The sequence below is a fragment of the Scyliorhinus canicula genome, chromosome 4 (genome assembly GCF_902713615.1).
Source record: "Scyliorhinus canicula chromosome 4, sScyCan1.1, whole genome shotgun sequence".
NCBI lineage: Eukaryota > Metazoa > Chordata > Chondrichthyes > Carcharhiniformes > Scyliorhinidae > Scyliorhinus > Scyliorhinus canicula.
The window spans coordinates 129,527,881-129,550,897 of NC_052149.1; the positions used below are offsets into that span (position 1 = coordinate 129,527,881).

The 23,017-nt window shown below is 50.9% G+C and overlaps 1 protein-coding gene across 1 annotated transcript in view; it reads right to left on the minus strand.

The window, feature by feature from the left end:
* LOC119964246 (probable voltage-dependent R-type calcium channel subunit alpha-1E) overlaps positions 1-23,017 on the minus strand; it is a 1,062,240-nt gene that overhangs the window by 285,285 nt on the left and 753,938 nt on the right. Inside the window, exon 21 of the mRNA XM_038793526.1 lies at positions 21,649-21,956. Coding sequence (XP_038649454.1) covers positions 21,649-21,956 — 308 coding nt within the window. The remainder of the gene's footprint in view (positions 1-21,648; positions 21,957-23,017) is intronic.

The window sequence follows — 23,017 nt, forward strand, 5'->3', positions numbered from 1 at the left end:
TCAGAGCAGCCATCTCGAAGGTCAACCTACGGAAAGCCACTAGCCCGGATGGGGTACCTGGATGAGCACTCAGGTTTTGCGCGGATCAGCTGCCGAGGGTATTCGCAGACATCTTCAACCTCTACAACAATCTGAGGTCCCTATCTGCTTCAAGAAGATGACCATCATCCCTGTACCAAAAAAAAGTCAAGCAGCGTGCCTTAATGACTATCATCCAGTGGCTCTGACATCCATCATCATGAAGTGTTTCGAAAGGTTAGTCATGGCACAAATCAACTCCAGCCTCCCAGATTGCCTTGATCCACAACAGTTCGCCTACCACTGCAACAGGTCCACAGCAGACTCCATCTCCATGGCCCTGCACTCTACCATGGGACACCGAGATAACAAAGACACCTATGTCAGACTCCTAATTATTGACTGCAGCTCAGCCTTCAACACCATTATTCCCACGAAACTCATCTCCAAACTCCGTGGCCTTGGCCTCTGCTCCTCCCTCTGCGACTGGATCCTGAACTTTCTAACCCACAGACCACAATCAGTAAGGATAGGCAACAACACCTCCTCCACGATCATCCTCATTGCCGGTGCCCCACAAGACTGTCATCAGCCCCCTACTATACTCCTTATACACCTATGACTGTGTGGCCAAATTCCCCTCCAACTCGATTTTCAAATTTGCTGATGAAACCACCGTAGTGGGTTGGATTTCATACAATGATGAGACAGAGTACAGGAATGAGATAGAGAATCTGGTGAACTGGTGCGACGACAGTAATCTCTCCCTCAATGTCAACAAAACGAAGGAGATCGTCACCAACTTAAGGAAGTGTAGTGGAGAACATGCCCCTGTCTACATCAATGGGAACAAAGTAGAAAGGGTCTAGAACTTCAAGTTTTTAGGTGTACAGATCACCAACAGCCTGTCCTGGTCCCCCCATGCCAACACGAGTTAAGAAAACCCATCAACGACTCTACAATTAAACACCCCACGCATGCTGGAGATACTCTCTTCCACCTTCTTCCATCAGGAAAAAGATACCAAAGTTTGAGGTCACATATCAACCGACTCAAAAACAGCTTCTTCCCTACTGCCATCAGTCTTTTGAATGGACCTACCTCGTATTAAGTTGATCTTTTCGCTGCACCTTGCTATAACTGTAACATTATATTCTGCAGTCTCTCCATCCTTCCCTATGTACGGTATGCATTGTTTGTACAGCATGCAAGAAACAATACTTTTCACTGTATATTAATACATGTGACAATAATAAATCAAATCAAAATCAAAAGATCAAAGCCAAAGGCTCTGCAATCTCCTCCCTAGCTTCCCAGAGAATCCTAGGATAAAACCCATCCGGCCCAGGGGACTTATCTATTTTCACACTTTCCAGATTTGCTAACACCTCCTCCTTATGAACCTCAATCCCGTCTCGTCTAGTCGCCTGTATCTCAGTATTCGCCTCGACAACATTGTCGTTTTCCTGTGTGAAAACTGACAAAAAATATTCATTTAGCGCCTCTCCTATCTCTTCAGACTCAACGCACAACTTCCCACTACTGTCCTTGACTGGCCCTCCTCTTACCCCAGTCATTCTTTTATTCCTGACATACCTATAGAAAGCTTGAGGGTTTTCCTTGATCCTACCTGCCAAGGACTTCTCATGTCCCCTCCTGGCTCTTCTTAGCTCTCTCTTTAGGTCCTTCCTAGCTAACTTGTAACTCTTGAGCGCTGTAGCCACCGAAGTTGGCCACTTCCCGACTCAAAATGGCGATTTACAAAGCACGCAGGGAAAATTGGACACTTTAAGAAAGACAAGCAGGTTGCAGAATCTTCCTGTGTATTCTGCCTGCAAAGAAAGCAGACAGCACCGAAATCAGCAGTTTGCATATTAATGAAGCGAACCCCGGGAACAATGGATACAACGGTTAGCTACATTTGGGACATTCTATAGCAGGTCAGACTTCCCGGCGCCAACAGGAGTCTGAAACAAAGGAGACAAACAAGCCAGGTAGAACTGCCCCGCGATCAAGGGACAGCCTCAGTATTGGGGAGATTCATACCAATCGATTGGTATGAGATCCAATCGATTGACAGTAAGCTCGGGGCCCGCCCAAAAGGGCACGAAGCCCCTGGGACCTATAAAAGTCCAGCTCGCTCTCTTAGCCGGCCCTCCCAGCAGAACACCTTTGCAGCAGCTCTCTAAGAACTTGACCGTGAGAAGGAGAGGCCTGGCCAACAGCTACATTGACAAGTAAGTGTCCACCCATCGCACGCTACGAGAATAGACACTCCTGACCCCTTAGCCCGTACCAACTGGGAAGCCCGCAGTCTCAGGACAGAAGAAGAGGCCATTGTTCCCTGATCCAGTGGGTTCCCTTATCAAAGATAAGTATTGGCTCATAGTGGTAGGAATAGTTTAGTCCGCTAGTATTAGTTGCATGAGTATCAATTTACTGTGTAAATAATAAATGTGTTTGATTGAACCTTACTAATTGTGTATTGAGTCATTGATCTGAACTTGAACTTGAACCTCGTGGTGGTATCATAAGGATACCTGGCGACTCTAGAGCTAAGTAATAAAACAGAGCCAATTGAGTGTAAAGCACACTCACCAGAACGAGCAACAGCGCCCTAACTGAATCTTCGCGTCTCATCTTTACATAAGCCTCCTTCTTCCTCTTGACAAGTGTTTCAACTACTTTAGTAAACCACGGTTCCCTCGCTCGACCACTGACAGGTACATATTTATCAAGGACATGCAGTAGCTGTTCCTTGAACAAGCTTCATGTTTCAATTGTGCCCATCCCCTGCAGTTTCCTGCCCCATCCTATGCATCCTAAGTCTTGCCTAATCGCATCATGTGCATATTCTCTGCCTTCTATGACCTAGCCCTCGCCATAGCAGGCTGTGATACAGCCAGATCGGATAGAAGATAGAAGTGTAAGCGCAGAGCCAGAGATACATTGTAGTCATGGTTGACAACTGTGGCACCTGTCAGAAGCTCCAGTGCAAGCAGAGCAACGAGCCGATGCACATGGGTGAAATCATCACAGCTCCTTGGCAGAAGGTGGGCATGGATCTTTTTCACTTCAATGGAAAAGACTATCTTTTGATCATCGACTACTTCTGTAATTACCCAGAGGTAGCACAGTTGGTAAACTTGACTGCTCGGTGTATGACCCAACAGGTTAAAGAGATTTTTGCCCGGCATGGCAAACCAAACACCGTTATGACTGATAATGATTCCTGTTTAAAAAACTATGAGTGGGCTGAGTTCGCCCGTCCTTATGACTTTAAGCACATTACTTCAAGTCCTTTATATCCTCAGTCAAACGGGAAGGCAAAAAACGAGCAGACAGCTACGAATGACCCTGCCTTCCATTGCGATTCACCCTGTGGAACGAGGTCTTGAGCGGAAGCTGGTTCTTTAGAAAAGGAGGTAGAAAGTGTAATACGATAGATCTGCAAGAGAGATCTCCGCAGAGAGACAGCGAGAGCTCCGCAGAGAGACGGCGAGACCTACGCAGAGAGACGCCGAGAGCTCCGCAGAGAGACGGCGAGACCCCGCAGAGAGATGGCGAGAGCTCCACAGACAGACAGCGAGAGCTCCGCAGAGTCAGTGAGGGCCCCGCAGAGAGAGGGCGAGAGCTCCGCAGACAGACAGCGAGAGCGCTGCAGAGAGACGGCGAGAGCTCCGCAGAGAGACATCGAGAGCTCCGCAGAGTCAGTGAGGGCCCCGCAGAGAGAGGGCGAGAGCTCCGCAGACAGACAGCGAGAGCTCCGCAGAGAGACGGCGAGAGCTCCGCAGAGAGACATCGAGAGCTCCGCAGAGAGACGGTGAGAGCTCCGCAGAGAGACGGTGAGAGCTCCGCAAAGAGACGGCGAGAGCTCCGCAGACAGACAGCGAGAGCGCCGCAGAGAGACGGCGAGAGCTCCTCAGAGAGACGGCGAGAGCTCCGCAGACAGACAGCGAGAGCTCCGCAGAGAGACGGCGAGAGCTCTGCAGAGAGACATCGAGAGCTCCGCAGAGTCAGTGAGGGCTCCGCAGAGAGAGGGCGAGAGCTCCGCAGAGAGACATCGAGAGCTCCGCAGAGTCAGTGAGGGCTCCGCAGAGAGAGGGCGAGAGCTCCGCAGACAGACAGCGAGAGCGCCGCAGAGAGACATCGAGAGCTCCGCAGAGTCAGTGAGGGCTCCGCAGAGAGAGGGCGAGAGCTCCGCAGACAGACAGCGAGAGCGCTGCAGAGAGACGGCAAGAGCTCCTCAGAGAGACGGCGAGAGCTCCGCAGAGAGACATCGAGAGCTCCGCAGAGTCAGTGAGGGCTCCGCAGAGAGAGGGCGAGAGCTCCGCAGACAGACAGCGAGAGCGCCGCAGAGAGACATCGAGAGCTCCGCAGAGTCAGTGAGGGCTCCGCAGAGAGAGGGCGAGAGCTCCGCAGACAGACAGCGAGAGCGCCGCAGAGAGAGGGCGAGAGCTCCGCAGACAGACAGCGAGAGCGCCGCAGAGAGACGGCGAGAGCTCCGCAGACAGACAGCGAGAGCGCCGCAGAGAGAGGGCGAGAGCTCCGCAGACAGACAGCGAGAGCGCCGCAGAGAGAGGGCGAGAGCTCCGCAGACAGACAGCGAGAGCGCCGCAGAGAGACGGCGAGAGCTCCGCAGACAGACAGCGAGAGCTCCGCAGAGAGACGGCGAGAGCTCCGCAGACAGACGGCGAGAGCTCCACAGACAGACAGCGAGAGCGCCGCAGAGAGACGGCGAGAGCTCCGCAGAGTCAGTGAGGGCTCCGCAGAGAGAGGGCGAGAGCTCCGCAGACAGACAGCGAGAGCGCCGCAGAGAGACGGCGAGAGCTCCTCAGAGAGACGGCGAGAGCTCTGCAGAGAGACATCGAGAGCTCCGCAGAGTCAGTGAGGGCTCCGCAGAGAGAGGGCGAGAGCTCCGCAGACAGACAGCGAGAGCGCCGCAGAGAGACATCGAGAGCTCCTCAGAGAGACATCGAGAGCTCCTCAGAGAGACGGCGAGAGCTCCGCAGACAGACAGCGAGAGCGCCGCAGAGAGAGGGCGAGAGCTCCGCAGAGAGACGGCGAGAGCTCTGCAGAGAGACATCGAGAGCTCCGCAGAGTCAGTGAGGGCTCCGCAGAGAGAGGGCGAGAGCTCCGCAGAGAGACATCGAGAGCTCCGCAGAGTCAGTGAGGGCTCCGCAGAGAGAGGGCGAGAGCTCCGCAGACAGACAGCGAGAGCGCCGCAGAGAGACATCGAGAGCTCCGCAGAGTCAGTGAGGGCTCCGCAGAGAGAGGGCGAGAGCTCCGCAGACAGACAGCGAGAGCGCCGCAGAGAGAGGGCGAGAGCTCCGCAGACAGACAGCGAGAGCGCCGCAGAGAGACGGCGAGAGCTCCGCAGACAGACAGCGAGAGCTCCGCAGAGAGACGGCGAGAGCTCCGCAGACAGACGGCGAGAGCTCCACAGACAGACGGCGAGAGCTCTGCAGAGAGACATCGAGAGCTCCGCAGAGTCAGTGAGGGCTCCGCAGAGAGAGGGCGAGAGCTCCGCAGACAGACAGCGAGAGCGCCGCAGAGAGAGGGCGAGAGCTCCGCAGACAGACAGCGAGAGCTCCGCAGAGAGACGGCGAGAGCTCCGCAGAGAGACGGCGAGAGCTCCGCAGAGAGACATCGAGAGCTCCGCAGAGTCAGTGAGGGCTCCTCAGAGAGACGGCGAGAGCTCCGCAGAGAGACATCGAGAGCTCCGCAGAGTCAGTGAGGGCTCCGCAGAGAGACGGTGAGAGCTCCGCAGAGAGAGGGCGAGAGCTCCGCAGACAGACAGCGAGAGCGCCGCAGAGAGACGGCGAGAGCTCCTCAGAGAGACGGCGAGAGCTCTGCAGAGAGACATCGAGAGCTCCGCAGAGTCAGTGAGGGCTCCGCAGAGAGAGGGCGAGAGCTCCGCAGACAGACAGCGAGAGCGCCGCAGAGAGAGGGCGAGAGCTCCGCAGACAGACAGCGAGAGCGCCGCAGAGAGACGGCGAGAGCTCCTCAGAGAGACGGCGAGAGCTCCGCAGAGAGAGGGCGAGAGCTCCGCAGACAGACAGCGAGAGCGCCGCAGAGAGACGGCGAGAGCTCCTCAGAGAGACGGCGAGAGCTCTGCAGAGAGACATCGAGAGCTCCGCAGAGTCAGTGAGGGCTCCGCAGAGAGAGGGCGAGAGCTCCGCAGACAGACAGCGAGAGCGCCGCAGAGAGACGGCGAGAGCTCCTCAGAGAGACGGCGAGAGCTCCGCAGAGAGAGGGCGAGAGCTCCGCAGACAGACAGCGAGAGCGCTGCAGAGAGACGGCAAGAGCTCCTCAGAGAGACGGCGAGAGCTCCGCAGAGAGACATCGAGAGCTCCGCAGAGTCAGTGAGGGCTCCGCAGAGAGAGGGCGAGAGCTCCGCAGACAGACAGCGAGAGCGCCGCAGAGAGACGGCGAGAGCTCCGCAGAGTCAGCGAGGGCTCCGCAGAGAGAGGGCGAGAGCTCCGCCGAGAGAGGGCGAGAGCTCCACAGAGAGACGGCTCCGTAGAGAGACGGCGAGAGCTCCGCAGAGAGACGGCGAGAGCACCGCAGAGTCGGTGAGAGATCCACAGAGAGACAGCGAGAACTCCACAGAGAGAGGGCGAGAGCTCCGTAGAGAGTCGCCGAGAGCTCCGCAGAGAGACGCTGAGAGCTCCGCAGAAAGACGCCGAGAGCTCCGTAGAGAGACGGCTCCGCAGAGAGACGCCGAGAGCTCCGCAGAGAGACGCTGAGAGCTCCGCAGAGAGAGGGCGAGAGCTCCGTAGTGAGTCGCCGAGAGCTCCGCAGCGAGACGCCGAGAGCTCCGCAGAGAGACGCTGAGAGCTCCGCAGAGAGAGGGCGAGAGCTCCGTAGTGAGACGCTGAGAGCTCCGCAGAGAGAGGGCGAGAGCTCCGTAGTGAGTCGCCGAGAGCTCCGCAGAGAGTCGCCGAGAGCTCCGCAGAGAGACGCTGAGAGCTCCGTAGAGTCGCCGAGAGCTCTGCAGAGAGACGCTGAGAGCTCCGCAGAGAGAGGGCGAGAGCTCCGCAGAGAGACGCCGAGAGCTCCGCAGCGAGACGGCGAGAGCTCCGCAGAGAGACGGCGAGAGCTCCGCAGAGAGACGCCGAGAGCTCCGCAGAGAGACGCCGAGAGCTCCGCAGAGAGACGCCGAGAGCTCCGCAGAGAGACGGCGAGAGCTCCGCAGAGAGACGCCGAGAGCTCCGCAGCGAGACGGCGAGAGCTCCGCAGAGAGACGGCGAGAGCTCCGCAGAGAGACGCCGAGAGCTCCGCAGAGAGACGCCGAGAGCTCCGCAGAGAGACGCCGAGAGCTCCGCAGAGAGAGGGCGAGAGCTCCGTAGTGAGTCGCCGAGAGCTCCGCAGCGAGACGGCGAGAGCTCCGCAGAGAGACACCGAGAGCTCCGTAGAGAGTCGCCGAGAGCTCCGCAGAGAGACGCTGAGAGCTCCGCAGAGAGACGCCGAGAGCTCCGTAGAGAGTCGCCGAGAGCTCCGCAGAGAGTCGCCGAGAGCTCCGTAGAGAGACGGCGAGAGCTCCGTAGAGAGTCGCCGAGAGCTCCGCAGAGAGACGCTGAGAGCTCCGCAGAGAGACACCGAGAGCTCCGTAGAGAGTCGCCGAGAGCTCCGCAGAGAGACGCTGAGAGCTCCGCAGAGAGACGCCGAGAGCTCCGTAGAGAGTCGCCGAGAGCTCCGCAGAGAGACGCTGAGAGCTCCGCAGAGAGACGGCGAGAGCTCCACAGAGTCAGATTCCACCACACTATTGGGCAGCGAGTTGCACAAATTCACCACCCTCTGCAAAAAGCAGTTCCTCCTCATCTCAGTTTTAAATTTACCGCTTCTCAACCTATATCTGTGACCTATCCTTCTAGATTGCTCCATAAGGGGGAACATTTGGTCTATATTTACTTCATCAATCCCATTTAGTATATTCTATATCTCTATCAGATCCCCTCATCTTTCTAAACTCCAGCTAGTATAAGCCCAAACTGTTTAATCTCTCCTCATACGTCAACCCTTTCGTCCCCGAAATCAATCTGGTGAACCTCCTCTGAACTGCTTCCAATGCCACCACATCCTTCCTCAAATAAGGAGACCAAAACTGGACACAAAACTCCAGATGTGGTCTCACCAACACTATAAAATTGCAACAAAACTTCTCTACTTTTGTACTCCAGTCTTTTTGCAATAAAAGCTAACATTCCATTTGCCTTTTTAATTCCATGCTGCACCTGCAGACTGACTTTCTGTGATTCATAAACAAAGATACTCAGATCCCTCTGCCCAGACGCATCTTGAATCTTCTTTCCATTTAGATGATAATTTGCCATTCTATTTTTTCAGCCAAAGTGGATAACCTCACACTTATCTACATTAAACTCCATCTGCCACATTTTGGCCCAATCTCCTAGCCTATCTTTATCCATCTGTAAAATATTTATTGCTTCTTCACTGTCTGCTTTCACACCTATTTTGGTACCATCCGCAAATGTTGCTATATCAAACTCTATTTATATAAATTTTGAACAGTTGAGGTCTGAGGACTGACCCCTGTGGCAGTTCGCCAGCCCGAGAAGGACCCATTTATCCCAACCCTCTGCTTTCTGTCAGTCAGCCAATCCCTCATCCAATCTAGTACTCTATCCCAATCCCCTGCGATCTCACCTTCTGGATCAGTCTTTTATGCAGCATCTTGTCAAACGCCTTCTTGTAGTCTAGATGTACCACAGCCACAGGTTTCCCATTATCCACCTTGCTGGTTACGTCCTCAAACAACTCAAGCAAGTTTTTCAATCATGACTTACCCCTCATAAAATGGTGGATTGCGCTTTGTTTTTCTAAATGTTCAGTCATCTCCTCCTTAATGATTGATTCCAGTAACTTCCCAACCACAGAGGTCAAGCTAACCAGTTTATAGTTTCCTACTTTTTGCTTCTCTCGCTTTTTGAGTAGGAGCATCACATTAGCGTTTCCAATCCACTGGGACCCTTCCAGAATCCAGGGAATTTTGAAATATAACCAATGCATCCACAATCACTGCTGCCACTGTCATAATATACACACAAGTATATGATGGTGCATAGACAGACACTGACTGACACACTGAAAGACCAATCAACACACAGAACACAGCAGCCAATCACCAGTCAGGACACGGCCACTATAAAGCCAGAGGGCACTAGTTTTCACACTCTCTTGGGATGCAGCCTCTGAGACAGCCAGAACCCATGATCAGCAACATGAACAGCTACCATGTGCTTGCAGGATAGTCTGGTCAGGTTAGCCTCAGGTCTCCAGTCAACTCAACATAGTGTCAACCCACAGTGCAAGTATGTTTAACAGCTCATAGTTAAATAAAATAGAGTTGTACTTCTACAAGTGTTGGTAGCCTGTCTCTCTCACTGCTATGGTAAACGCAGTCCTCACAGACCCAGCAGACCCAACATAATGGTACCAGTGCGTGATGTTAGAGTTTGATGGACCTACCCTGAGATAATCTGCCTTTGACCAGCGATCTGCCATCCGGTAACATGGACAGCGTCCGCCCTCCCCCGCCGCTCTGCATCACCGGCAACATCGGTGCCAGCTGGAAGCTATTTAAGCAGAAGTTTCAACTGTACCTCGAAGCCACCGACCTTGAAGCTGCCTCAGATGCCAGAAAGATTGCTCTTTCTCTCCACGGCCGGGGACCATGCCATCCACATTTTTAACTCCCTCACATTCGCTGAAGTTGAGGACAAGTCCAAGTTCAAAACAGTCCTGCTCAGATTCGACAGCCACTGTGACATCGAAGTCAACTAAAGTTTTGAATGCTACGTCTTTCAACAGCGCCTCCTGCTAAGGATGAACCTTTTCAAACTTTCCTAACCCATCTTCGCATCCTCGCACAATCCTGCAATTACGGCTCCACCTCCGACTCAATGATCCATGACCAGATCATTTTCGGAGTGCACTTGGACCCCTTACGCCAGCAGCTCCTTAAAATGAAACAGCTCACCCTCGCGATAGCCATCGAAACCTGCGTTCTGCATGAGAACGCCACTAACCGATACTCGCACATTCAAGCGGCAGAGACGGCGTGGCAAGACCCCCACGATGCGGAGTGGGTGCAGGCCGTAAAACAGCTCCAGGGCTTGAGCCTGGATGAGGGCAGCCATTTTGCGCACTTTTCCCGGACTCCCGCGCATGTGCGCAACGACCGAGGCGACGGCGAGGCCAAAAACCGAACTGCGCAGGTGCGCACAACGTACGACCACACCGCACATGCGCGGTGTCGCACTGAGCGTTCTGACGTCACGACGTCCAACAACTGTGGCTCCTCCCACTTAAAGCGGCAATGTTCCGTGAAATCCCGACGCTGTCACCAGTGTGGCAAGCTTGGGCACTACGCAGCCCTATGCAGGTCTGCTCAAACACCTGCCTCCCGTCGCTCCCAGCAGCAGTGCAGGAACGTCCGGACCGTACAACAACCGGTCACAGATTCTGACTCTGACATGGTTCCAGACCCTGACACCGAGGATCTCAAATCCCCATTCTGGGTGGGCATCATCACCAAGCATACAATGCTTCAAAAGAAAAAAGGGCAAGCCCTTCCCAGTGATGAGCATTGATCCGGACGACGAGTGGTGTGCCACCCTTACGGTCAACAAATCTCGCATCCGATTCAGGCTGGACACCGGCGCTTCAGCCAACCTCATTTCACAGTCTGACCTGGACAGCCTCCAATCATCCTTCCATCCGCCTGCCAGCTTCTCGATTACAATGGCAATGCCATTGCTGCCAGTGGCTCGTGCCAGCTTGTGGTGTCGTACCGTTCCTTAAAGGCCACCCTGCACTTCGAGATTGTAGGGTCCACCAAAGCTTCCCTGCTCGGTGCTCAGGCATGCAAGATCCAGAATCTCGTCCAAAGGGTTCACTCCATGTCGCCCGTTGAGGCATCAGCATCGCCGGACGCCGACTTTCAGACACAACTGAAGAACATCATTACTCAATACCACAGCATCTTTGACGGCATGGGCACACTCCCATACATGTACAAAATTCTTATAAAACCAAATGCCACGCCTGTAGTTCATGCACCCTGCCGGGTGCCGGAGCCCCTAAAGGACCGCCTCAAGCAGCAGCTGAAGGATCAGAGCATCATCTCTAAGGTAACGGAACCCACTGACTGGGTCAGCTCCATGGTGTGTGTTAGGAAACCATCAGGAGAACTACGCATTTGCATCGACCCCAAAGATTTGAACCGTAGCATCATGAGGGAACACTACCCTATTCCAAAGCGTGAAGAACTCACCTGCGAGATGGCGCGCGCCAAATTTTTCACAAAGTTGGACGCCTCCAAGGGGTTCTGGCGGATACAGCTTGACGCATCCAGTGGGAAGCTCTGCACCTTTAACACCCCATTTGGCCGGTATTGTTACAACCGGATGCCATTTGGCATCATCTCAGCCTCGGAGGTGTTCCACCGCATAATGGAGCAAATGATGGAGGGCATCGAGGGGGTGCGGGTACATGTAGACGACATCATTGTCTGGTCCACCACCCCGCAGAAACACATCGATCGCCTCCTACGCGTCTTCCGGAGAATCCACGAGCCTGGAGCCCAGTTATCAGTGGTGTACCGCAGGGATCAGTTCTGGGTCCTCTGCTGTTTGTGATTTTCATTAATGACTTGGATGAGGGAGTTGAAGGGTGGCTCAGTAAATTTGCAGATGATACGAAGATTGGTGGAGTTGTGGATAGTGAGGAGGGCTGTTGTCGGCTTCAAAGAGACATAGATAGAATGCAGAGCTGGGCTGAGAAGTGGCAGATGGAGTTTAACCCTGACAAGTGTGAGGTTGTCCATTTTGGAAGGACAAAACTGAATGCGGAATACAGGGTTAATGGTAGGGTTCTTGGCAATGTGGAGGAGCAGAGAGATCTTGGGGTCTATGTTCATAGTTCTTTGAAAGTTGCCACTCAAGTGGATAGAGCTGTGAAGAAGGCCTATGGTGTGCTAGCGTTCATTAGCAGAGGGATTGAATTTAAGAGCCGTGAGGTGATGGTGCAGCTGTACAAAACCTTGGTCAGGCCGCATTTGGAGTACTGTGTGCAGTTCTGGTCACCTCATTTTAGGAAGGATGTGGAAGCTTTGGAAAAGGTGCAAAGGAGATTTACCAGGATGTTGCCTGGAATGGAGAGTAGGTCATACGAGGAAAGGTTGAGGGTGCTAGGCCTTTTCTCATTAGAACGGAGAAGGATGAGGGGCGACTTGATAGAGGTTTATAAGATGATCAGGGGAATAGATAGAGTAGACAGTCAGAGACTTTTTCCCAGGGTGGAACACACCATTACAAAGGGACATAAATTTAAGATAAATGGTGGAAGATATAGAGGGGATGTCAGAGGTAGGTTCTTTACCCAGAGAGTAGTGGGGGCATGGAATGCACTGCCTGTGGTAGTAGTTGAGTCGGAAAATTTATGGACCTTCAAGCGGCTATTGGATAGGTACTTGGATTAGGGTAGAATAAGGGAGTGTAGGTTAACTTCTTAAGGGCAGCACGGTAGCATTGTGGATAGCACAATTGCTTCACAGTTCCAGGGTCCCAAGTTCGATTTCGACTTGGGTCACTGTCTGTGTGGAGTCTGCACATCCTCCCCGTGACTGCGTGGGTTTCCTCCGGGTACTCCGGTTTCCTCCCACAGTCCAAAGATGTGCAGGTTGGGTGGATTGGCCATGAAATATTGTCCAAAATTCTATGATTAACCTAGGACAAAAGTTCGGCGCAACATCGTGGGCCGAAGGGCCTGTTCTGTGCTGTATTTCTCTACAATCTATAATTCTCTATAATCTAAATGGCCTCCGCCTCAACAGAGCCAAATGCTCCTTTGGTCAACCAGAATTCGTCGCCCAGCACAGAGACTGAATTTATAAGAACATAAGAACATAAGAACTAGGAGCAGGAGTAGGCCATCTGGCTCCTCGAGCCTGCTCCGCCATTCAATTAGATCATGGATGATCTTTTGTGGACTCAGCTCCACTTTCCGGCCCGAACACCATAACCCTTAATCCCTTTATTCTTCAAAAAACTATCTATCTTTACCTTAAAAACATATAATGAAGGAGCCTCAACTGCTTCACTGGGCAAGGAATTCCATAGATTCACAACCCTTTAGGTGAAGAAGTTCCTCCTAAACTCAGTCCTAAATCTACTTCCCCTTATTTTGAGGCTATGTCCCCTAGTTCTGCTGTCACCCGCCAGTGGAAACAACCTGCCCGCATCTATCCTATCTATTCCCTTCATAATTGTAAATGTTTCTATAAGATCCCCCCTCATCCTTCTAAATTCCAACGAGTACAGTCCCAGTCTACTCAACCTCTCCTCATAATCCAACCCCTTCAGCTCTGGGATTAACCTAGTGAATCTCCTCTGCACACCCTCCAGTGCCAGTACATCCTTTCTCAAGTAAGGAGACCAAAGCTGAACACACTAACACCTTATACAATTGCAACATAACCTCCCTAGTCTTAAACTCCATCCCTCTAGCAATGAAGGACAAAATTCCATTTGCCTTCTTAATCACCTGTTGCACTTGTAAACCAACCTTCTGTGACTCATGCACTAGCACACCCAAGTCTCTCTGAACAGCGGCATGCTTTAATATTTTATCGTTTAAATAATAATCCCGTTTGCTGTTATTCCTACCAAAATGGATAACCTCACATTTGTCAACATTGTATTCCATCTGCCAGACACTAGCCCATTCACTTAACCTATCCAAATCCCTCTGCAGACTTCCAGTATCCTCTGCACTTTTCGCTTTACCACTCATCTTAGTGTCATCTGCAAACCTGGACACATTGCCCTTGGTCCCCAACTCCAAATCATCTATGTAAATTGTGAACAATTGTGGGCCCAACACGGATCCCTGAGGGACACCACTAGCTACTGATTGCCAACCAGAGAAACACCCATTTATCCCAACTCTTTGCTTTCTATTAATTAACCAATCCTCTGTCCATGCTACTACTTTACCCTTAATGCCATGCATCTTTATCTTATGCAGCAACCTTTTGTGTGGCACCTTGTCAAAGGCTTTCTGGAAATCCAGATATACCACATCCATCGGCTCCCCATTATCTACTGCACTGGTAATGTCCTCAAAAAATTCCACTAAATTAGTTAGGCATGACCTGCCCTTTACGAACCCATGCTGCGTCTGCCCAATGGGACAATTTCTATCCAGATGCCTCGCAATTTCTTCCTTGATGATAGATTCCAGCATCTTCCCTACTACCGAAGTTAAGCTCACTGGCCTATAATTTCCTGCTTTCTGCCTACCTCCTTTTTTAAACAGTGGCGTCACATTTGCTAATTTCCAATCCACCGGGACCACCCCAGAGTCTAGTGAATTTCGATAAATTATCACTAGTGCATCTGCAATTTCCCTAGCCATCTCTTTTAGCACTGATGCTAATGATGCATTCCATCAGGCCAGGAGACTTGTCTACCTTTAGCCCCATTAGCTTGCCCATCACTCCCTCCTTAGTGATAACAATCCTTTCAAGGTCCTCACCTCTCATAGCCTCATTTCTATCAGTCGCTGGCATGTTATTTGTGTCTTCCACTGTGAAGACCGACCCAAAAAACCTGTTCAGTTCCTCAGCCATTTCCTCATTTCCCATTATTAAAACTCCCTTCTCATCCTCTAAAGGACCAATATTTACCTTAGCCACTCTGTTTTTGTCTTATATATTTGTAAAAACTTTTACTGTCTGTTTTTATATTCTGAGCAAGTTTACTCTCATACTCTATCTTACTCTTCTTTATAGCTGTTTTAGTAGCTTTCTGTTGCCCCCTAAAGATTTCCCAGTCCTCTAATCTCTCAGCAATCTTTGCCACTTTATATGCTTTTTCCTTCAATTTGATACTCTCCCTTATTTCCTTCGATATCCACGGTCGATTTTCCCTCTTTCTTCCGTCCTTCCTTTTTGTTGGTATAAACCTTTGCTGAGCACTGTGAAAAATCGCTTGGAAGGTTCTCCACTGTTCCTCAACTGTTCCACCATAAAGTCTTAGCTCCCAGTCTACCTTAGCTCGTTCTTCTCTCATCCCCTTGTAATCTCCTTTGTTTAAACACAAAACACTAGTATTTGATTTTACTTTCTCACCCTCCATCTGTATTTTAAATTCCACCATATTGTGATCGCTCCTTCCGAGAGGATCCCTAACTATGAGATCATGAATCAATCCTGTCTCATTACACAGGACAAGATCTAGGACCGCTTGTTCCCTCGTAGGTTCCATTACATACTGTTCTAGGAAACTATCGCGGATACATTCTATAAACTCCTCCTCAAGGTTGCCTTGACCGACCTGGTTAAACCAATCGACATGTAGATTAAAATCCCCCATGATAACTGCTGTACCATTTCTACATGCATCAGTTATTTCTTTGTTTATTGCCTGCCCCACCATATCGTTACTATTTGGTGGCCGATAGACTACTCCTATCAGTGACTTTTTCGCCTTACTATTCCTGATTTCCACCCAAATGGATTCAACCTTATCCTCCATAGCACCGATGTCATCCCTTACTATTGCCCGGATGTCATCCTTAAATAACAGAGCAACACCACCTCCCTTACCATCCACTCTGTCCTACCGAATAGTTTGATACCCTCGGATATTTAACTCCCAGTCTTGACCATCCTTTAACCATGTTTCAGTAATGGCCACTAAATCATAGTCATTTACGATGATTTGTGCCATCAACTCATTTACTTTATTCCGAATACTACGAGCATTCAGGTAAAGTACACTTATGTTGGTTTTTTTACCTCTGTTTTGAATCTTAACATCTCCAGTTTTATTCCTTTTGTTATTACTGGGCCTATTCACTGAGCTCCCCTCAGTCACTGTACCTTGTACTGTCGCCCTTTTAGATTTTTGACTATGTCTTCTCTGCCCCTTACTTCCTTTTGCTTCTGTCCCTGTTTTACTACCTTCCAACCTCCTGCATCGGTTCCCATCCCCCTGCCACATTAGTTTAAACCCTCCCCAACAGCTCTAGAAAACACCCCCCCTAGGACGTCGGTTCCAGTCCTGCCCAGGTGCAGACCGTCCGGTTTGTACTGGTCCCACCTCCCCCAGAACCGGCCCCAATGCCCCAGGAATTTGAATCCCTCCCTCTTGCACCATCTCTCGAGCCACGCATTCATCCTATCTATCCTTTTTTTTTTATAAATGTTTTTTATTGAGTTTTCATATTTTATATATGACAGATTACAAATTATTAGAGAGGAAAAAAAAAGAAAACACAAAAATTTAACATGAATATTTACAGGTAAGCATCTTCATAACAACAATTGTGGCCGCCCCCTTTAGCCAGCATGCATATTTTACATTCCCCAGTATGGCCGAGAAACATGTTTATAGGCATTCATTTATAGTTGGTTTTGGGCCTTGGCTTGCCATCAAACCCCCCATAACGTGCCCGTAACCCCCCCCCCCCCCCCCCCCCCCCCCCGGCTACCTTCCCCCGATTCCCGTCCATTTTCCCGATTCTTGGTCACCCGACTATTCTTCCTCTTGTACGTTGGCCACAAACAAGTCCCGGAACAGTTGCATGACTGGCTCCCACGTTCTGTGGAAGCCGTCGTCCGACCCTCGGATGGCGAATTTGATTTTCTCCATTTGGAGAGATTCCGAGAGGTCGGACAGCCAGTCTGCAGCTCTGGGCGGTGCTGCTGACCGCCAGCCAAACAGGATTCTACGGCGGGCGATCAGGGAGGCAAAGGCAAGGGCGTCCGCCCTCCTCCCCAGGAATAGATCTGGCTGGTCTGAAACCCCGAAGACCGCCACTATCGGGCATGGCTCCACCCTCACCCCCATCACTTTGGACATAGCCTCGAAGAAGGCTGTCCAGTACTCCACAAGTCTGGGGCAAGACCAGAACATGTGGGCGTGGTTGGCCGGGCCTCTTTGGCACCGCTCACATCTGTCTTCCACCTCCGGGAAGAACCTACTCATACGGTTTCTCGTTGAGTGAGCTCTATGTACCACTTTTAGTTGCGTCAGGCTGAGCCTTGCGCACGTGGAGTTGGAGTTGACCCTATGCAGTGCTTCGCTCCAGAGTCCCCACCCTATCTCCATCCCCAGGTCGTCCTCCCATTTCCTTCTTGTTGCGTCCAGTACGGTGTCGTCCCTATCTACCAGTCGGCCATACATGTCACTACAGTTCCCTTTCTCTAGGATACTTGCGTCCAGTAGGTCTTCCAGTAGTGTCTGTCGTGGCGGTTGTGGGTACGTCCTTATCTCCTTTCGTAGGAAGTTTTTGAGCTGCAGGTACCGTAGCTCGTTCCCCCCAGCTAGCTGAAATTTCTCTGTCAGTTCGTCCAGTGTTGCGATCCTGTCGTCCGTGTATAGGTCCCTGACTGTCAGTGTCCCCCCGTCCTGTCTCCACCTTTTGAAGGTGGCGTCAGTCAGTGCTGGTTTGAACCTATGGTTGTTGCAGATGGGAGCCTTGTCCGACATTTTGTACAGGCCAAATTGCTGCCGCAGTTGGTTCCAGGATTGGAGGGTGGCTGTCACCACTGGGCTGCTGGAGTGTTTTTTGGGTGGGGATGGGAGTTCTGCCATGGCGAGGGCCCGGAGGGAGGTTCCCATGCAGGAGGCCTCCTCCGCACGTACCCACTCGGCTTCTGGCTCCTGGATCCATCCCCTTACTTGCTCGGCTGTTGCCGCCCAGTGGTAGAATTGTAGATTCGGGAGGGCTAGCCCCCCCCTGGTTTTTGTTTTTTGTAGGACCTTCTTTGGGATCCTAGCATTTTTACCCCCCCATACAAACGCCATGCTAAGCTTGTCCAGCTCTTTGAAAAAGGCCTTGGGGATGTAGATCGGAATGGATCTAAACAGGAAGAGGAACCTGGGCAGTACGTTCATTTTGATCGTCTGGACTCTCCCCGCGAGGGAGAGCGGGAGTGTGTTCCATCTTTGGAGGTCCTTTTTAACTTCCTCCGTCAGGCTGGTGAGGTTCCATTTGTGGATCCCTTTCCAGTCATGGGCTATTTGGAACCCAGGTAGCGGAATTTATGTCGGGCTTGTTTGAACGGCAGCCCCTTTAGTGCTGCCCCCCCCCTTGCGGGTGTACTGGGAAGATCTCACTTTTGCTCATGTTGAGTTTGTAGCCTGAGAAGGCTCCAAACTCTTTCAGGAGCGCGATGATTCCGTCCATGCTGCTTTGTGGGTCCGAGATATAGAGGAGCAGATCATCCGCATAGAGTGAGACTCTGTGCTCTCTACCTCCCCTTCGGATCCCCCTCCAATTTTTTGCTGCCCTGAGCGCGATTGCTAGCGGTTCGATTGCTAGTGCGAACAGCAGCGGGGACAGTGGGCATCCTTGTCTGGTGCCCCTGTGCAGCTGGAAGTATTGGGAGTTGGTATTGTTGGTCCGTACACTCGCCATGGGAGCGTTGTATAGGAGCTTTACCCAAGCAGTGAACCCTGTTCCAAGCCTGAACCGCTCCAGTACCTCTATGAGGTATTTCCATTCGACTCTGTCAAAGGCCTTTTCTACGTCCAGGGAGACGATCACCTCTTGTGTTCTCTCCCCGGAGGGGGTCATTATCACGTTCAGCAGGCGCCTGATGTTCGCGGTAAGCTGTCTACCTTTGACGAAGCCCGTCTGGTCCTCTGTGACCACCTCAGGTACACAGTCTTCTAGCCTTTTGGCTAGGATTTTGGCCAGTATTTTGGCGTCTGCGTTCAGTATCTATCCTGACATTCCTACTCTGACTAGCTCGTGGCACTGGTAGCAATCCTGAGATTACTACCTTTGAGGTCCTACTTTTTAGTTTAACTCCTAACTCCCTGAATTCCGCTTGTAGGACCTCATCCCATTTTTTACCTATATCGTTGGTGCCTATGTGCACCACGACAGCTGGCTGTTCACCCTCCCCCCCCCCAGAATGTCCTGCAGCCGCTCCGAGACATCCTTGACCCTTGCACAAGGGAGGCAACATACCATCCTGGAGTCTCGATTGAGTCCACAGAACCGCCTGTTTATTCCCCTTACGATCGAGTCCCCTATCACTATAGCCCTGCCATTTTTCTTCCTGCCCTGCTATGCAGCAGAGCCAGCCACGGTGCCATGAACCTGGCTGCTGCTGCCTTCCCCTGGTGAGCCATCTCCCTCAACAGTATCCAAAGCGGTATATCTGTTTTGCAGGGAGATGACCACAGGGGACACCTGCACTGCCTTCCTACTCTTGCTCTTTCTTTTGGTCACCCATTTTCTAGCTCCCTCAGTAACCTTCACCTGCGGTGTGACCAACTCGCTAAACGTGCTATCCACGACCTCCTCAGCATCGCGGATGCTCCAAAGTGAGTCCATCCGCAGCTCCAGAGCCGTCAAGCGGTCTAACAAGAGCTGCAACTGAACACACTTCTTGCACATGAAGGAGCCAGGGACAGTGGACGTGTCCCTGAGCTCCCACATCGCACATGAGGAGCATGACACGGGTCTGGGATCTCCTGCCATGTCTTAAACCCTTGGTAAACTTAAACAACTAGAATTTCAAAAAAAAATAAATAAATTAGACAATGAAAAGAAAAAGAGAGACTACTTACCAGTCACTTACCAGGGTTAAAAAGCACCTCCTCACACTCTGCACCGAATTACCTCACTGCACCAAATTACCAAGGTTCAATCCCCACTCTGGATGAGTCTTACTCAGGATGAGTCTCCTGGAAAAGTGCTCGCTTACTGTGTGCGCTGTCTGTCTGTCTTTTATACAGACCTCAGCTAACCGATGACTCAAAAAATACCTTAACTTCAAAGAGAAGAATACAATGTGCCCCTAAACAGGCCTCAGGTGATTGACAGATAACTGCCTCTCAGCAATTAGGGTGGGGGCAGCTTCAACCAATCAGACACTAAGCTCCACACTGCACTTTTAACTGAAAAACAGCAGAATTAGATTTTCCACTTACCTTTGCTGATTTACCTCACTGCACCAAATTACCAAGTTTCAATCCCCCACTCTGGATGAGTCTCACTCCGGATGAGTCTCCTGGAAAAGTGCTCGCTTACTGTGTGCGCTGTCTGTCTGTCTTTTATACAGACCTCAGCTAACCGATGACTCAAAAAATACCTTAACTTCAAAGAGAAGAATATAATGTGCCCCTAAACAGGCCTCAGGTGATTGACAGATAACTGCCTCTCAGCAATTAGGGTGGGGGCAGCTTCAACCAATCAGACACTAAGCTCCACACTGCACTTTTAACTGAAAAACAGCAGAATTAGATTTTCCACTTACCTTTGCTGATTTACCTCACTGCACCAAATTACCAAGTTTCAATCCCCACTCTGGATGAGTCTCACTCCGGATGTGTCTCCTGGAAAAGTACTAGCTTCTCCTGGAAAAGTGCTGAACTGCCTGAATTGATGAACTGACTAAATTCATGAACTGATTGTTTCGTTACCCAGGTTCTTTGTTCGCTCGTTTGTACATACTGTTATTTATATCCCATGTTTTTGTTACATACACTCTATCTGCACTAGACACCTTCCCGTGTAATTATGTTAGGATTTTTGTATATAGCCAGGATCATGGTCATGTAAATATGCTCACATGCTCTCTGTATAGTCAGGCACATTCACATACCACACTATTTATTGCCACGTACACATATTTTTTTTCAAAAAGGGGGAGATGTCATAATATACACACAAGTATATGATGGTGCATAGACAGACACTGACTGACACACTAAATGAGCAATCAACACACAGAACACAGCAGCCAATCACCAGACAGGACACGGCCACTATAAAGCCAGAGGGCACCATTTTTCCTGCCCTCTTGCGATGCAGCCTCTGAGACAGCCAGAGCCCGTGATCAGCAACTTGAACATCTACCATGTCCTAGCAGTATAGCCTGGTCAGGTTAGCCTCAGGTCTCCAGTCAACTCAACATAGTGTCAACCCACAGGGCAAGTATGTTTAACAGCAACATACAATTGCAACTGCAAGTCTAGATATAAACCTAATCTCGATCAAGACCTCCGCCACACTTGGTATCAGTCACTGAGGAGTGCCAGCATAGCGGTATTGGCAAAAAATTCAATCTCTGGTGGCTCTCACACATTGTCAGTGAGATGAAAGTAGGTCTCAGATCACCCTCACTGCACCAATAATCTTTCACTATGACTATTGTGTCCCAGACTCCTGGAGCAAACTCTTGTGAGCGTCACGGGCATGTGGGAAGTACAGGGATGGGCCAAGTCCAACATGCTGGACGGCACGGTGGCACTGCTGCCTCACAACTCCAGGGTCCCAGGTTTGATTCCCAGCTTGGATCACTGTGCGGAGTTTGCACTTTCTCCCCGGTTTCCTCCTATATCCAAAGATATGCAGGTTGGGTGGACTGGACATGCTAAATTGCCTCATAGTGTCCAAAATATTAGGTGGGGTTACTGGGTTACGGGGATAGGGTGGATGCGTGGGCTTAAGTAGGGTGCTTTTTCCAAAGGTCGGTGTAGACTCGACGGGCTGAATGGCCTCCTTCTGCACTGTAAATTCTATGACTTCTATGCTCTTGTTTTCCCAAACCCACCTCTGGAAATACAAAGACTCTCCTACCTGGTGCAACAAGAGAATCCATGGGGGTCTCTGTGTTTTCACAATCCAGATCAATTTCAGTCTGGTCCCGACACTTGCCCTGGTCAGGGTTCCTGGAACTTGCCAGCTCAGTCAGTCCCGGTGAAGTTGGTGTGTTTTTCAGATCCAGCTGCAGGTTTAACAGGCTGGTTTGTTCATTAATCTGCTGCTTGTGAAGCTTGCTGTTTTTTGCAGTGTCCACATTCTCGTTCTCTGTGATCTTGGGGTTTTCAGTCCCCACTTGCACGATGGGCAGGTTCATGTCAGTGCCCAGCTTTTGACTCGGGCGGCTGTGTGGAGACATTTGAGACACATAAGACAAGTTCTGCAACCCATTTTTTTAGTCCCAGTTCCCTTTACCCCTCTCATTTCCTGAAACCAGTTCTGTTCACCCATCACCCCCAACCTTTAACCCACATTGACTCCCTGTCATACAACATTGGATATAAGAACATAAGAACATAAGAACTAGGAGCAGGAGTAGGCCATCTGGCCCCTCGAGCCTGCTCCGCCATTCAATTAGATCATGGCTGATCTTTTGTGGACTCAGCTCCACTTTCCGGCCCGAACACCATAACCCTTAATCCCTTTATTCTTCAAAAAACTATCTATCTTTGTCAAAGGGAGCATCAAGCACATGCCGATAAAGATTTTCCTCAGAACCATGGACATGCTGGCACCTTCTGGCTGCTGAGTGAAGTCCAGTTCAGGCCTCACTGCCACCTTCCCATCGGATCCTTGGCCCCCGGTGGTCATTATCAGTATATCTCCAGATGGCCCAGTGTAGGAGCTGGCCAAGTCCCCACTCCACATGGATCTGAAAATCGCATGGAATTGTTAAACTAGGTGAATTAAGGCTTCACCCCAGTCTTCTCCCGATCGTTCTGCCTGGTGTGAGGGTTAAGGTCAGGAAAGCCCAAACGTTCATGTTTTCCTGGTGAGCATGCAACCCTGGTCATTGTGCACAATCGCTTCACTGGAAAATGCACCCTCTCTCTGTATCTAGTCCACTTTGGCCAGATAGAGAGGGGAACAACATTGAGAACCTTTAACTTAGTCAAATAGCCAGGGCGGTACGGTGGTAGAGTGGTTAGCACTGCTGCTATGGCACTGAGAACCCAGGATCGATCCCGGACCTGGGTCACTGTCTGCATGGAGTTTGCACATTCTCCCAGTGTCTGCGTGGGTTCCACCCCCACAACCCAAAGATGTGCAGGTTAGCTTGATTGGCCATGCTAAATTGCCCCGGGCAAGAGTTATAGCTGGGGGAAGGGCAATTATGATGCCATTAGACATGACTTAGGATGTGTTGGTTGGAGAAGTAGGCTGCAAGGGTTGGGCATACTGGATA